The sequence below is a fragment of the Amia ocellicauda genome, chromosome 18 (assembly GCF_036373705.1).
Source record: "Amia ocellicauda isolate fAmiCal2 chromosome 18, fAmiCal2.hap1, whole genome shotgun sequence".
Classification (NCBI taxonomy): Eukaryota; Metazoa; Chordata; class Actinopteri; order Amiiformes; family Amiidae; genus Amia; species Amia ocellicauda.
Window position 1 is genome coordinate 16,713,610 of NC_089867.1, and position 17,961 is coordinate 16,731,570.

Sequence of the window (17,961 nt, forward strand, 5' to 3'; positions counted from 1 at the left end):
TGGTGGACGCATTCAGTTTTGAGCCCTTTTCCTTTCTAAAAAGTATGCACTTAAATTGATATTTTAAGGATTAGGAATGTTTTGCCCTGATTGTCAGTCTTGATTTTCCTGGGAACCCACTAACTCATCTAAGCTTTGGTAGATGATTAAATTGAATAGCATTATTGTTTTTTGTTTGATGGTTGGTTTTTACTGGGGGGTGACAAAATACCCCCCATTATCTGATCAGCTACTAAAACTTGCTGAGAGATGTGGATTCTATCATAGTGTAAACTCTGCAGATTACACAATGAAAAGAAGAGAAACACATAGAAGAAGAAGAAGAAGAAGAAGAAGAAGAAGAAGAAGAAGAAGAAGAAGAAGAAGAAGAAGAAGAAACTGGCCACTTAAAAAGGGATCAGATACAGTACCACCTTTATGTATATAATAATAATAATAATAATAATAATATAACATAAAACTTTTGTCGTTATATAGTGACTTTTAAACCCATATGATCCCAAAGTGCTTTCCATGTAGGAGGAACCGCACTTCCTCTCCCCACTGATGTGCTGCTACCATCAAGCAAGCAAACCACAAGCAAATATCAAAATGATTAGCAGCAGCCAGAATGACGCGTGCCTTTTTCCTCTGTTTTTTTTTTTCTTTCTGTAGCGCAACCAGCACCCAGAAGTAGTTTGCACTCACAGCAGGAGCAGCACCAGACCTGAAGACAGAAGCCATGCACACCTCAAGGCACAGACCTGCTCTCCTCCCTGTCTGCTGCTTGCTCTTCATTGGCCTCTTTCACGGGATTACAGCATCAAGGACGTGCTCTCCTGGTAGGCTTTTCTTTTTCACGATATCCATTGTGGCTCTAAAAGCGATGTTGGCATCTCTCCTTCAGGGAACTGGTTCAGGTTAGCCACGCTTCTGCACATTGGGTTCCAGCATGGTGATTGTGATTATTGTTTAATCTTGGTTCAATTCCATTCTCTGGGTGCTGTTTGCCTGAGGTCCTTCTGCTGGTCAACTGTCAACGGATTGTGTGTATGGTTGGAGGGAAGGTAGGGAGGTGTGATGCACCTCCGCTTCTGTGCTATAGGATCCGTCTGAAATTGAAACAGTCCCTGGGAAACTCATGAAAATCATGGCAATCTGGTGTCTATCCAGTACTGGTAGGATTGAATTCTGATATTTAAATCAGGAGATCACACAGTAACTGCACCATGCCTTTTAGTCAAACCATAACTAATTAACTATATTTATTCTTAATATTATTATTATTATTATTATTATTAATAATAATAATAATAATAATAATAATAATAATAATAATAATAATAATAATAATTTGTTTTACCTGTTTTACCTGTTGCACCATTCATAAAACAGTTAATGAAAAGATGAATGTTTTAAGCTGTGAAATTTAGATTGAGTATTGACTGCATTAAAGTTTGTATTAAGCACCTGATTGCTCAGTTGGAAGGGCCAGAAGTAGGCACTGGGCAGCTCCAGGACTGGCACAAGCTTGTGGCTGCAGTGCATTAGCCAAGCATGCCCCCTGTCTTTATCTTCCATTACAATGTCCCTCTGTCTCTCTTTCCTATCACACTCTGCCTCATCATTGACCTGGGTTTCCAAAGCTGGTACGTGATTCACTCATGAGTAAGACCAGCACTTTCTGACTTCATTACAATTTCTGTTTTGTTCAGATCAAGATGATATCATTGATGTGGTCTTCTGGTAACCATTCTGAGTGAGGAGATAAGCTGAAAGGGAGTTACAGTGGCTTTAATCAACATGACCTCTTCACTTTACTCATTAGAACCCTCCAGGAACTGGAGAATAATTATTCCTATATTATATATACAGGAACGTTTGTGTGATTACGGCAAAAACAAGCAAACCAAAGCATGTCACTGTCAATGAACACTTGTAGTGGAGGAGGCTGGGGGGGGGGTCCAAGTATAAGCTGTGCATGATTCCTGTAATGCGGTTACTCACTGCAATCCGTCAGCAGCTGTTGCTACAGGGGCGCACATTACAGTGAGTTTGGGAGTTTTTTGATGTATAGGTTGTACTCCACAGTACAGAACAAATTTTGGGGCAATGCCTTAATGTCACAGCAGGGCATCATCACACTGCACACAGGGCCCCCCTGAGTGTCTCTAGGTGAAACCTGAGCATTTCCCAGGCACTTTGTTTGCTGCACTTTCAGGAATGACCGAGATCAAACAGCTCAGAGCACAGCAGCCCCAGGTGCCATGTGCATGATGTCATCGACCACCTGACTCAATTCACTACTATGAAAAGTGGGTCAGGCTGTCATGACACTCAAAGCTTGCTCTTATTGTGTGCGAGTGTGTGTGTGTGTGTGTGTGTGTGTGAGAGTGTGTGTTTCTATTTTTGAACGGGAAATGTGTAAGAAGTGATGATAAGTCTGATGCAGACACTACAAAGTACTCAGAGGGATGCAGACAGCAGTCTTGGATGAACCCCAGGTATTTTGGTTCAGGACAGCAGCAAAGGCTGACTACAATGTTGCAGCTCACTCACTGCTCTCAGTTACACAGTTGCAGCTTCTCACACCTTCCAAGAAACTTTACTAATATTCCAAAAATGATAGACTAGTCCACTTACTGTAGGAAGGTGGGGCGGGCGGGGGTTGATCAGTCTTGGTTTCAGAAGCATTTGCAAATGCCTCTTCAAATACTTTAAAGATTGTAACCCATCCAATCAAACACCCCTGTTCACAAATTCCTTTCAACTAGTCCAGCACATACGAATGGTCCCAGTCAGAGGCTGAGAAAAGTCACAAATGGCAGAGTTTGAGGGGGTTGCACTATGAACAGGGGTGCTTCTGTGCCCAAGAGACGCTCTGCCAGTGTACGCCATTACAACACACATGGACATGTAGACAATTTCCCTTTTGATTCTGTTGAAATAGTTTCTGATTTCTATCGAATGGCGGTTGGGCCTCTCTTGACCTCAGAGAGGTGGCCCAGCAGGCATTGATAAAGGATATATCTTTCCAGGTTACAGGAAGGTGTACACGAAAGATAACTGTGAGAAGTGTCCCAAAGGCCAGTACCAACCAAATCACACTACATCTTACAACTGTATCACATGCTCAGTGTGCAACATAAGTAAGTGTAATCTATCTGTCTCTGTAGCCTGAGCTCTTCTCTACTGTCCGTCTCACTCCGTTTGTGCCTGACTGTCCCATCATCTGTCCACTGTCTGTCTCTCTGTGTATCTATTTTTGTGACTGTCACATAACCTATATATATATTTATCATCATCATTCTATATCGATCCACTGCTGGATGAAGGCCTCCCCAAGTTTCCAATTATCTCAATGTACAGTGTCTTTTCTCCAGGTCATGCCAGGAAACCTACTGATTCCATCTTCCCATCTTTTATCTGGTTTTCTTCTATGCCTTTTTTAATCTCTCGTAATACATTCTGCAGCCTCTTTGGTCTGTTCTTCTTGCAATGGGTGCGGCCCATTGGCAATTTAACATTTTCACTCTTTTCAATGTCACACACTTGTTTGTCCTCAGATCCATTTCTTTGATATCCTGTTTCTTCATGCTATTTCCAGCATGCATCTCTTCCTGCTTCTCTGTGTTGTTTCCAGTTACTCTGTTATGTTTGTGTTTAGTGACTTGTGGTTCATGGTTCTCTGACTGGTGCAACTGCACCCTAGTGAGGCTTGTCCAATACGTGTTTCTCTTTTACAGAGAGCGGAAGCAGGGAGGTGTCACAATGCACAGACAAAGCTGATGCAAAGTGTGAGTGCCATGAGGGCTTCGTCTCTGATGACCCAATGAAGGAAACCTGCAAGTGTGAAGCTGGACATGTTCTGAACAAGGAAGGTAAGACCTCTGACTGGAGAGCAGACCAAGAGACACACACATACACACACACACTCTCAGTCTTCAGTGTTGGTTGATCCAGTACAGAATCTCACAGTCTGCTGCTGAACCTATCTTGCCCTGAATCGTATACACCGATCAGCCATAACATTATGACCACCTGCCTAATATTGTGTAGGTCCCCCTTTTACTGTCAAAACAGCCCTGACCCATCAAGGCATGGACTCCACTAGACCTCTGAAGGTGTGCTGTGGTATTTGGCACCAAGATGTTAACAGCAGATCCTTTAAGTCCTGTAAGTTGCGAGGTGGGGCCTCCATGGATCGGACTTGTGTGTCCAGCACATCCCACAGATGCTCGATTGAGATCTGGGGAATTTGGAGGCCAAGTCAAAACCTTGAACTCGTGATTCATCAGACCAGGCCACCTTCTTCCATTGCTCCGTGGTCCAGTTCTGATGCTCACGTGCCCATTGTAGGCGCTTTCGGCAGTGGACAGGGGTCAGCATGGGCACCCTGACTGGTCTGCGGCTACGCAGCCCCATACGCAACAAACTGCGATGCACTGTGTGTCCTGACACCTTTCTATTAGAACCAGCATTCACTTTTTCAGCAATTTGTGCTACAGTAGCTCGTCTGTTGGATCGGACCACACGGGCCAGCCTTTGCTCCCCACGTGCATCAATGAGCCTTGGCCGCCCATGACCCTGTCGCTGGTTCACCGCTTTTCCTTCCTTGGTCCACTTTTGATAGGTACTGACCACTGCAGACCGTGAACACCCCACAAGAGCTGCAGTTTTGGAGATGCTTTGACCCAGTCTAGCCATCACAATTTGGCCCTTGTCAAAGTCGCTCAGATCCTCACACTTGCCCATTTTTCCTGCTTCTAACACATCAACTTTGAGGACAGAATGTTCACTTGCTGCCTAATATATCCCACCCACTGACAGGTGCCATGATAACGAGATTATCAGTGTTATTCACTTCACCTGTCAGTGGTCATAATGTTATGGCTGATCTGTGTATAACTGTATAATCCCAGTGGAGAATAGATGTGAGTATATGTAACTGTTTGTATGTATCCCAGGGGCAGCAGCGCAGTTCCAGTGATAAACGTTTGTTTTTTCTCTCAGGGAACACATGCAAGCGGTGTCCAGATGGGCATTTCACCTCGGCTGGAGAGTGTGTAAAATGGACTAAGTATGTACCTTCTCCAACATAATCATACCTGTCATAAATCACTCATCAGAGTCCACGCAACTTCCTGAGGGGACTTTATCTCTTCTGCATGCCTCCGAAGAGCTGGGGCTTCTCCCAGGCTGGGAAACAAATACTTAACTGCCGTCTTCATTTTCCCTTTGAGCTGCGGGGAGAGAGGTGTGAAGACGCCGGGGTCTGGCACTGCGGACGCTATTTGCCATGATGATTGGGTACAGCCGCCCTCGTCCAGCACAGCCTCGCTCTCTCCACCCAGAAACAGCACCTCCATGCCAGCCCCTGGCCCAACCAGCGCCACCAGCACTACACCTGCCAGGGCCCACAGCACAGAAGCCCCTGCAGCCTACAAATTAGGTAAGTTGTTTTAACCATTCATCTGTTTTCAATACCCACTGTCACAGTGAGCTGCAGTCTGACTCAACGGGTACGAGGCGCACTGTGGATGGGATGCTAGCCCATCGCAGGGCAGCACTACCACACACTCATGCTAGTTGTTTTATTTATTTATTTATTCAGAGGTAATAGAGCCAAGACCCCCAGGAGGGGATCATTGGTCCACTGTGTAATGCAGTAGTTCCCAACCCTGGTCCTGAATGACCATGCTGTCGAACCCTTAATTGAACTAATTTGCATCCCTTTTCCAAACTGGGTCAGTGCTTCTTGGCTCTTTAACAGGTAGAGATCGATTAGGTAAATAGCTGATGACAACAACTGGTGCTGAAATGAAAACCAGCCACCTGACACAGGGAGGCCATCAGGACCAGGGCGGCAAACCACTGCTGTGATGGGCTCCCCCTCAAAACTCCTCTGGTGTGTTCAGGTCTGCAGAGTTACAGGGCCTTGTCGTTTTCATTTTATCTCGGTTTTGCTTTCCAAAGATATGACCGTCGCCCTCTTCGTGGGCTGCATCGTCCTGCTGATCATCATGATGGCCTCCTCTTGCAAACTTTTCATCTGGCCATGCTTGCGGAAGAGGACGAGCATTGGGAAAAAAGGTACTGCACCTGCCACAGCACACATTCAGAGAACTTAAGTTAATGTCATGTTTCACCAAAAAACAGATAAGCAAGTCAAGACTCACATCCATCGGTCAGTGTGGGTCATCTGAGAGTTAACAGTGAATTACATTTTGATATATTATATATATATATATATATACAGATAGGTGGCAAATTAAAGGAAAAACGTGAATAAATGAGTGGAAGAATATAACGAATGCAGATGCCTCCAAATAGGTGTGCTGTATTATACAATTAAGCAATTAACATCCTATCATGCTCTGTGGCATGTATACAAATGCTGAGCAGGCCCAGTTGACCTCGATTTTGGATTGAGATGGCAAGAGGAAAGGATCTAAGTGACTTTGAAAGAGGGGTCATTATTGGGGCACGAATGGCAGGAGCTTCAGTCACACAGACACTCAACTGGCTTGTGTTCTGGACAAGTGGGCAAGTGCATGTGTGGGACACCAAGAGTACAGTACAGGCCTGACTGCTGGACCCCTACAGTGAGGGGGTCCGGAGGCTCTGTTATGCTGTGGGGGGCATTTTCCCGGTATGGTTTGTTCCACTTGTCCCCTTAGATGAAGGGTCACTGCAAATCATTACAAAGTTATTCTGAGTGATCACCTTTATCCTATGGTGAAACATCTCTATCTTGATGGGAGTGGTCTCCTCCAGGATGACAATGCCCCATCCACAGGGCACGAGGGCTCACTGAATGGTTTAATGAGTATCAAAATGATGTGAATCATGTACTATGGCCTTCTCAATCCAATTGAACACCTATGGGAGATTTTAGACTGATGTGTTAGACAGCGCTCTCCACCACCATCATCAAAACACCAAATGAGGGAATATCTTTTGGAAGAATGGTGTTCATCCCTCCAGTAGAGTCAGAGACTCGTAGAATCTGTGCCAAGAGCATTGAAGCTGTTCTGGAGGCTTGTGGTGCCCAACACCTGGTTTTTCCTTTAATTTGTCACCCGTCTGGGTATATATATATATTTATTTATTTTTTCCTACCATTGGATGTTTGTTTATAATCTTGTTAAAGGGTTGTGGGAAGCATAATGTCATGAACGTTTTATGACTGCGTTCCAAGCTTGGGTGTTCTCCCCATGGCACCTTCCTAATCTCACTGCCCTTCTCGTTGCAGACAATAAATGCAGTAGACCAGTGGAAGAGAGTGGGGACAGCAGCCGGTCATCTCTAGTGAAATCGAGCCAGGGTATCCCATGATAGAGATGGCCTAGCATGTTTCCCTTTTCTCTTTTCTTGTGACTCTCCTTACAATTTCAGTTTTATGTTTCAGAAGTAAGTAGTCATTAATCTGGTTTTCTTACTCACAACAACTCTGGCACTTGAACAATGCCACGAAGCCACCTGTCTGTACCATTTCCAAAGTGGTGAAATATTGACCAAACATCTACTGCAGCCCCATTAATGTGAATTAAATAATTCCTGTCTACTGACATGACTTTATGTAAATATGTATTGTATTACATGTTTTTCTGTAGCAGAATAGATTATTGATGCATTCAGTTAATAAAATAAAATCTATTTATCTGTTTTTGCCATGCAAAAAAAAAAAATCAGAAAAAAGTGATACATCTGAAAATAATGTAAATGAATTTTCATCAAACTTAAGGGTCACAGACAATGAACAATATTTGCTTTTGCGCTGTTTATTAGAGCTGTGCACAAGACCATCATTTAAAGTTTTATATTATTGTATTTTGATCTGTATTATTATTTAAATATATTATTTTTCCTAGTCTGGGTTTTAGATTTTTTTTTTTGATTACATTGATATAGTTATGATAAGGGCAGAGGTGTTTGTATATTTACTTATAGATTTGATCTCAGCAGATTGCAGTTTCAATTCAACAGCAGTACGTCCTCGACAATTCATTTACAGTTATGTTAGGTTGTGATGCTGCTTTTAGAGGAATCGGTGTTGTCAGGGCAAATGTGTTTTTTTTTTTTTCGTCTTCTTTCTTTCTTTTGTTGTCATAAATGGGACTTTAAACTGACTTGTCTCTTTTCCAATATCTCATGATTTTGTTGATGTTATATTTTTAATGGATAAGTTGATAACTACAAGTGTGTCTGTGTAATAAACTGTATCTTTTATCTGTGAACTTGGCCTTTATTCCATTCCAGTGCATGGCAGGTTAATATGTTAATATGACAAGAAAAAAAAAAAACACATTTGCCCTGACAACACTGATTCCTCTAAAAGCAGCATCACAACATTGTAAAATGTATTATTTTGAATTGCTATGTTTTAGTTTAATTGAATTTGTAATGATTGATGCCTTTTACTTCACTGTATTTTTGCACTTTGCTTTACACTTATGTTGTAAGTCACCCTGGATAAGAGTGTCTGCCAAGAAATAAAAAAAAATAATAATAATGTGAAGCTAGCCAAACATTGTTGTCTAAAATGTTGGATGTCACTCCATGATGCATCCAGAGCAAGCAGTGGACTTCTGAGAAACAGAATAGCTTCAGCTGTTTTCAATTAGATATCACTTTTCCTGCCTCATTAAACATCCTAGCTTGCACAGTGGACATTGATACCCATCTTTAAGACTTAACCTGCCATGCACTGGAATGGATATGGGGAGGCGGTGTCATTCTCCAGTATGCAGCGAGTGGGTTGGCTGTTTTGAACTGGAGCAAATCCCTGTGCAGAACAATGGTGGCAATGTCTTCTGGAAGGGGCAAAATAACAAAGCTCTGGAGTTTTTTGTGTTCGTTTTTTCCTTCTCTTTCTGGGAGAGGTCAAAGAGCACACCAGTGTGAGAGGAGCATGAGAGGAGACATTGTCATTGTCCTGTATGACCACAAAGAGGAAGGAAAGGTTGTCAGGGTGAAAACTGTGAAACGAAACGTGACATTTTCCATACTTAAAATGTTTCCCTACTTAAGAAACGGGGGATGAGGGGGGGTAGAGATGTTCACAGAAATGTGTGTAGCAACTATACAAAAAAGAGCATCTTAATGAACCATATTCTTGGAGATAGTCAACATAGGTTTAGACGAGGCAGATCATGTCTAACTAATTTATTCAAGTTTTTTTTGAACATGCAACTGCAGCTGTAGATCACGTGAAAGCATATGATATGATATACTTAGATTTTCAGAAAGCTTTTGATAAAGTTCCACACCAAAGACTGATCCTCAGATTGGAAGCTGTAGGCATTCAGGGTAATGTAAGTAGATGGATTATGAACTGGTTGATGTATAGGAAACAGAGAGTGTCGATTAGAGGAGTCACTTCTAACTGGAGTGAGGTTGTTAGTGGAGTTCCACAGGGGTCAGTATTAGGGCCTTTGCTTTTTCTAATCTAAATTAATGATCTGGACTCTGGGATAGTTAGCAAACTTGTCAAATTTGTAGATACTAAAATAGGTGGCTCAGCAGATACAATCTTGGCAGCACAGGTTATTCAAAGGATAATACTTAGATAATATTCAGTTGTGGGCCGACACCTGGCAGATGAAATTCAATGTGGACAAGTGCAAGGTATTACATGCAGGTAACAAAAATGTCCACTATAATTACACTATGGGAGGAATAGAACTAGATGAAGTAACGCATGAGAAAGTCCTAGGAATTTATTTGGACTCATCACTTTCCCCATCCAAACAATGTGGGGAAGCAATAAAAAAGGCAATCAAAATGCTAGGGTATATTGTAAAAAAAAATGTTCAGACTGTACAATGCACTAGTTAGACCTCATCTGGAATACTGTGTACAGAGGCGAGCAACCAGACTTATTCCAGGTCTGAAGGGAATGTCCTACTGAGAGACTGAGGAACTGAACCTTTTCACCCTGGAACAGAGGAGACTACGTGGGGACTTGATTCAAGTCTTCAAAATCATGAAAGGCATCGACCACATCAAACCAGAGGAGCTTTTCCAGATCAGCAGGGACACACGGACCCGGGACACAAATGGAAATTGGGCTTCAAGGCATTCAAAACGGAAAACAGGAGACACTTCTTCACACAGAGAGGCGTCACAATCTGGAACAAACTTGAATGGCCTTCTCTCATTTGTAAACTTTCTTATGTTCTTATGTTCTGGGGGGGCTCTGGAGATAAAAACCTTTCATTTTGCTGAACTCCGACTCTGGCTTGTCCCCTACAGGGTAAACAAATATAATGCTGTAGGGGGGTAAGGGGTCAAACAACTGCACCATTAGACAAATTACAGAATAAGTAAGATGGGAATTCCCCACAATTTTTGTTTAAAGACTAATATATGCTTTGTGTATTTGCAAAACAGCCCCTATGTAAAAGACGTGGGGGTTGTCTGAGAGAAAGAGGTTATTTTTAGACTTGTTTATATATAAGCCTCTTTATATATTGAATTAGAAAATCCCCCAACTGGCACAAAATATCTCATTCAAGAAGTTCTGTTGAGTACAAGTAGGCTGATGTTTATGAGTCATGAGTTCATTATGAAGGGTATCGCTGATGCCCAACTATCTGTGAGTGCAGAGTAAGATTCAAGCCTGAATTCATTCAAGATCTTGCTCTGCACACTTCACTGCTTGCAAAAGTTACATCAATCCAAAAATGAACAACGAACACAAACAAAGCCAGTCCTCGAATGAGTAGTTGCTAGGAAACCGCAGGTGCAGTGATGTTAGATGGCGTTTGGCTGAGGCAGGGAGGGAGGGAAAATACGAGAAAAGACAATGACGATAAACCCACAGCTGTGGTTTTGGTGAGAAACATTTTCATGTGTAACATTAAAAGCAAGGGAGATCACAATATCAGCTACACACAAAAGTAGAAATAAAAAAAGAAGAGTATTTTTTCCATCTAGATCGATTTCTTGTTTACAAATGAATAGTGTTAATTAAATCATTAAACCATAGTAGTGCTTGCATCGGATATATTTCTTGTGGTCTATTTGAAAATTAAGCAAAAAGCACACAACAATGCAATTGGTTCTCAAGTTAAAATAAACCAATAAATCCTCTTTAAATGTATTTGTCTGACTTTAGATTTTCTTTAGTCAATATAAAATCTTCTTAGTAAAGTTCTCATTGGGTAGCAGGGACCAAGTGTGAAGTGCGAGGGAAGTTTTCACGCTAGCCCCCCCCACTCCTACACACACGTGATTGTCACACTCCCAATAGAGTGTGACAAACATTCAATGTACTGCATAATTGATCATGTCTGAAATTATAGCATGCATTCAAAAAATACTTAATTTTAGTCATATTTTAATTAAATCCAAAATATTAATTTTACTTAATTCACACTTTAATAACATACACACATCAGTAGCCAGCTCATACCTTTAATAATGAAAAACTTCTGATGTCAAAATTATAGTAAACAATATTTGCAGTTTGTACTATTAATACTGAAATAAACTTCTGATAACTTTTACATAATCAACATAATTACTTAGCTTGCATTGTACCTGTCACAGCTACTGCCCAGCACTCACTCCCTGTCTAACTGCACCTCCACTTATCCCCACTAGATGTCGCCTTTGCCCTTCTTTCCAAGTCACTTCTCCCAGCTCCCTTTCAATCAATCAGTCAACATTCCTGAATACCATGTGCACTTGTTCAATCACCCTCTGCCCCCCTTCACCATACACCTCCCAAACCCGGTTCCTTGTGTCCCTCGGGACCACATACATTTTGTCAATGTAAGTTACAATCCCAAGCAGTCTCCTAGTGCCTTGAAAGAGAATGGATTCTGTGACCACCTGCTTTACCTCCAAACCACAACTTTGGACTTCCCCTGTTTGCCTGATCACACGACCCTTGCCTGTTACCACGACCACGTCTTGCCTAGCCCTTGTTTGCCCTGTCCTGCCGGTATTTGACCCACGTCTGTCTGACCACACACCGCAACTGGGTCCCCTGTGCCCGCAGAACATTACACTACCATTAATACTGAAAAACCTTTGATCTGATTATGGATGAAATCTGTATTTGTATTATACCCAGAAACTGCACAATAAAAAATAATAATAATAAAAAAAAACTGTTTTAACAGAACTATTTTAATAGTAAAATCATCTGCCAATAGTATCATTGTGACAGCAGTTTCAGTATATAAGTAAATCAATGTATTGTTGTCAGCCATGTTTGATTCCACACCGTTTTACAGACGTGCATGTTAATACAAATAATTATCTCATTGCTGTTTTCCAGGTCGATCAGGCGTAATTGCAATACACTATAAACAGAAGGTGGCGACAAAAGCATTAAAATAAAGTATCTGATGATATTTTAGTACAGTAGCAGGATGCTCATGTTAGTGATAGTATGTCATTTACACTGCTCAAAAAAATATTATATGCTATTATAATTATATTATAATATAATATTATTATATTATATTATTATTATTATTATTATTATTATTATTATTATTATTATTATTATTATCAGGCTTTCTTTTTGCTGTTTGTTGTTCAAGACCATGACATTTCCAGTCACAGTGTCCAGGACATCAGGCAAATTGGTCCTAACATGTCCAAACTCCTGATCTGACTCTGCCAGATGACCGTGTGAGGATTTTCACAGCAGCATCTTTCTCTCTCTCTCTATTGTCACCGCCTATGGGGAAAAATGGGGAATAACCCATTGTCTCATGGACTACATTATTGTTGGCATGAACTAACTCGGGAAGCCGATCGGGCCACCTACTCTTTTCGGCGTCTCCCAGTGCCCCCACCAAGGAGAGAAGAGTCTGGTTCATCTGCTCACAGGCCCCATTGCCCTGCGGATGGTAGGGAGTGGTCCTGCTCTTGCGCACACCATACATATTTGCCAAGTTAGCCATCAATTTTGATTCAAAACTAGCTCCCCTATCACTATGGAGGCGTTCTGGACCACCAAACGGCTGTATAACAGCCTTCCACAAAGCTTTTACAGTGGAGGCGGTCTGGTCCCGCACTGGCACTGCCCATGCAAAGCGGGAGAACAAATCTACCATCACTAACACATAAGGGTAATAATCGTCAGGACGTCCCAAAGACAAGTGATCTAAGGCCACTATCTCCAAAGGATACGAAGTTTTAATTGACACTGTGGGGGCCCTCACTTCTGGACGCGCCTTTGACCAGGAGCACTGAGGGCACTCCCCCACCCAACGCTTCAAGTCTTCGCCCATCCCATATCAAAAATACCTCTCCCGCAATACCAAGAGGGTGCGAGTACTGCCAGCATGACTGGTGGCTTTGTGGTACTGGGCCCACACCTGCCTCCCCTTTGCTCTAGGAACCACAGTCTGCCGGATTTGTTCCCCCATAACTGAACTTACCAAATTACGCACCAATCGGCCCTCATACAACTGTAACTGAGACCACTCATGTAACAGCCGCCTAGCCTCTGGGGGCCATTCCCGAGCAACTTCAATTGGGGGGTACTGACCCTTCTCTAACCACGCCCAAACTTCTTGGAGTGCCGAGTCCTCCTGTTGCCAATAATAATTAACCCAATAATTAACCCAAATAACAAATTAACCATAAAAATAGAAACAATAAGGAAGTCAAAAGAACATACTTCATAAATAAAACCATCGTGAAAAATGAACACAGTGCACAAACAATAACCAAGTGAAAAAAAATGATAATAAGTAAATAAATAATAAGTGATCAATTAATGCTAATGGCCAGTCACGCCCTGCCCTCTCTCTCTCTTTCTCTCTCTCTCTCTCTCTCTCTCTCTCTCTCTCTCTCTCTCTCTCTCTCTCTCTCTCTCTCTCTCTCTTCTTTGAGCTCCTGACAGGCACTCCTGTAAATGTCACAGTTAAACATTGGTGTAAATTATCAGCAGCGCCAGTGTGATTTCCAATAAACTGACATGTCCTGAGCTCTCTGAGATAAAATTGTAAAACCACACACTGCAGCCCACACTTCTCAGACACTACACAACCAGGCCGGGTGCATGCTGGCCGCACTGCATCTGGTTTGCTGCTGTTCAGCTATCCAGTGCCTTGTTATGATTTTGCATGTGTGTGCATGTGTGTGCATGTGTGTGCATGTGTGTGCATGTGTGTGTGTGTTTTTTCCATCCTCCTCTTCATGCAAATTAGGTGGTAAACTTTGACCTCAGCTTGTGATGAACTCCTCAGCAGTTAAATATCCACAGTTGTGAACTGCTCCTTCTCAGAACTAGACAGCACCCAACTTGTGCAGCATCCAACAACAACAAGAAAACATCCACTGTTCTGGGTAAATTTCCTCTGACTGTCTTTAGTTCAGAACTGGTCTACCTTCCTGTTAGCGTCCTCCTACCTCACAGAACATTCTCGAAACTCACCCTCGCATCTCCATGAAGTGGCATAAAAATCTTGTCAGGAAGCCCCTGACTGACTGACATTTCAATGTTCAAATCCTTGTTTTTGTGTTCAACGAGTCTTCCATATGAGACAAAGTATCACTGTAGCTCAGTCAGGACAACTCATGCGATAATGTATATGTTTATTGGCAATGTGTGACAATTCATTTTAAATATGTTTTTGGCTTTGGCCTCACACTCAACGAGCCCGTGCCTGGCGGTAATTTGGTAACATTTGCATTGGGCAGGGGTCACAGTGCCACTCCTCTCTTGACAGGACAGCCAGGACAGAGGTGGAGGGTAGGAAAGTGGAGGTGAATCCAAACACATGGCAGGGGACGTTGTTTTGGGCGAGTTCAAATACGCTGGCCTTGCCATTCATTTGAGTGTTCTTTTTATGTGGTATCCAACAGATATCCAATGGATTAATTCTGTTTGTGATTAAGTGAGTTTACTATCTGAACTGTTGCTTTACTTAATTTCCCACAAAAGCAGTGTGATTTAATTTCTGTCTGTATTTCGTCTTGTGGTTCAGACCTAACTCTGTGATATTTTCATTGGCAGGTGCTATGACTAGTTTATGACTAAACTTAAACAAAAACTGGTTGCTCAAAGAACCAATAACAAGAAAAGGGAGAACCCAAAAACGTTTACCTTTCTGTTTTAATGAAAGATAATTCAGGAGATTATTGTTTTACAATAAATACAGCTCTGGCAAAATTGACACTTAATATTGATTTCTGAACTTGTTGTGGTCTCTTCTTTTTTTCCAGAGCTGTATATCTTGATGGAACAGAAATGGACAGATTTCATTTCTTCTCTAGTATGCAAAATGCTGCATAAGCTTCTTCAGCAAAGATGTGTCTGGAAAGACGTAAAACAGGAGAGTTTCTTGAAAATGGCCTAAGGAGTTCCCCCTGCTGTTGCTCACTGGAAGACAGAGCGGAACGGAACGGAGGTGAGTTTCTCTGAATAAGAATGGCTGTGACAATGATGTTTTTTTTTTTTTTCAGTGCACGTAGGTCCTCTACATAAAGATGAGAAAGCAACAATACAAGTTTCCGTGCGATGAAGACAGTGACAGTGTTAAGGTTAAAGTGGTGTGGCTCGTGTCCCAGGTTCTGCTGCAGCTCCAGGCCTCGGTACTTTCACAAGCTTGCCTTGGTTGCATTACCATGGTTTTACTCTGGAGTTTCCATAGTTGTACAGCGCTTTCGGGTGGGTTCATTGTGCTTTACCGCACTGCAGCTTGGGAATACCATGACAGGCCTTGACAATTGTCTCCACGACATTTAGAATTCTTGAATTTAATTTCTGGAGTACACATCTCCGATTCCACTCTCTCGCTTCCTCCCAGTAAAGTATAAATACCCCGTCCTTATCACACACGCCCCGCAATCCTACCATCTGCCCAGTCACCGCCTTGGTAGCAGCTCCTTGGCTCATTCCCCCTATAAATGGGGGGTTTGATGGTCTGTATCTGGCGCCAGACCGTCATTCCCTCATCTAAGCGAATTCAGCCAAACCGCTTCACATTTAAACCTCACACCAAATCACATTCCGTGTTATAAACTACTGAAGTGTACAGTTAACCTGGGGTTTTACTGTACAGTGCACACACACACACACACACACCAGCACACACACACACACACACAGTCACACACGCTCACAAAAAATCACACACACACCCATAAACTGTCAGCCTTGGGCAGCTCAACCATTGTACACAAGTTGGGTCTGTCTTCAAGGCTGAATATACTGTCAGGGGCCAGGTGGCAGCCCTAGCTACAGAGGTCAGAGCCATTGCCCCCGCCTAGAGAGGAGTGTTGCACACCAGCAGTGACGTGCACTGGGGGAGCGGCTTGGTTGTTAATCGTTCTCCCTCAGGAGCCCGTTCTCCCATCCTCTGCGGGTTTCTTCGGTGTTGTAGGAGTGCCCCGAGTTGCTGTTCAGATTATTCAACTTCTAGCAAATGCAGACCAAATATTCACCACTCCACCTTCCTAACCATTAACCACGGCACTCACACGTCAGCAAAGGCTGATGATGCGTTGCTGACCTCCCTGCCAGTGGGTGGCTTGTGCTTGCAACCCACCCTCAATGACGCTTGATTCTAGCGCAGTCACATGCAAAACAGAGGGAAATGAAATTCTTTCACACCTTGTGGTGAAGTGTAAGATCATCTTCTTCGCATCCCCCTCCTCCTCTTCTTCTTTCAAGTTTCTCGGCTGAAACAGAAACGCATTTTAAAATATAGTGTCCCCTGTACTTTTTTGCAATCTTTTTCACCACAAGCTAACAAGGAAGAGATGTGTGAGATGTGTGCTGTCACTAGCCAAATGCCTTGTTTTGATTGTGCTTTCCTAAAAAAATTAAAATAATAATAATAATACACATATATATATATATATATATATATATATATACATACAGATAGATAGATACATGGATACATAGATAAGGAGTGGAGTGAAATCCTGGCCCCACACGGCATTTAATATTAAATTGAACTTACCTCTGAATATGAATAGAAAGCTAACTAACTAACTGACTAACTTTAGTAACTACAAACAGACATTTGGCTGGTTGAACAGATCTTGATTAGGACAAGTTTAGGACTACTCAATCTAATATAATATTGCGTAGTCCATGACAGGTGCTAATTTCTTTGAATCTAGCCCTATGTAGAAATGATCTCTGAATGCCAACCATTGATATGTCCAGAGATAAGATATGAGAGTTAGAAGAAAAAAAGTGAAAAAAAACAATAGCAACCCCCCTTCTTTGTGACGTCAAATTGGAAACTATATAAAAACCACAAGAACCCATGTGTGCTGCACAGAGAGAGCGAGACAATGCGAGTGACAGCATCGGTCATGGGAGTATTACCTCTGCTACTGGCAGCTGGCTTCCTCCTGCTGTCAGGTGAGTGTCTGCCCATCTCACTAAAGCCAGTCTGTGCCCCAAACAGCGGGCTCACGATTTATGGGGGGAAATGTCGCTGGCTTGGTGCACTGAGAGCAAATGGAACCAACTGCAAATAACTTTTTTAGGGTTGTGGAAAAGTGTGGGGATTAGTACAGATGTTTGAGATAATCGTTTTTTTTTTTTTTTTTGTATCTTTATGTTCGTTCATTGGTATGTATAAGGAATAAGAAAATGTGTTTTGGTTAATTTATTTTATTACAAAGCACCACTTTATCAATGTATTTAAATGTACTGTATTTTATATTATATATTATGTTTAGTAGCCAGTGTAATTCTGTGTGGGATCAATTCTGAGTTTCCCCCAGTCCTTCATTTTCAAAACAGCAGAAACTTGCAAACTGATGCGTTGTTGATGGTTTTGAAGGAAAAAGTAGTGAGAGACTCAAGACTTTGCTTGAACAGGAGTCCATAGCAATGCGATGCGTTTACTCGCCAGCGTCCCAGTGGAAAGGTTCTATACATATTAACTTGTTATTTACGTAAATGTCTTGAATAGTTAATGCAGGAGGTAAGAAATTGTAAGTGGAATTTAAGTTCAAATTCTAAGATACCAACATCGACTAGGA

At 42.1% G+C, this 17,961-nt stretch overlaps 1 protein-coding gene across 1 annotated transcript; it reads left to right on the plus strand.

Annotated features, from left to right (window-relative positions):
- The first annotated feature begins 655 nt into the window (after window positions 1-655).
- Window positions 656-8,613, plus strand: LOC136713580 (tumor necrosis factor receptor superfamily member 4). Its single transcript, XM_066690710.1, has 7 exons — window positions 656-821; window positions 3,018-3,128; window positions 3,726-3,860; window positions 4,993-5,059; window positions 5,223-5,431; window positions 5,956-6,072; window positions 7,235-8,613. The coding sequence occupies exons 1-7, from the start codon at window positions 722-724 to the stop codon at window positions 7,315-7,317; spliced, it is 822 nt and encodes a 273-aa protein (XP_066546807.1). The 5' UTR covers window positions 656-721; the 3' UTR covers window positions 7,318-8,613.
- The last annotated feature ends 9,348 nt before the right edge of the window (window positions 8,614-17,961 follow it).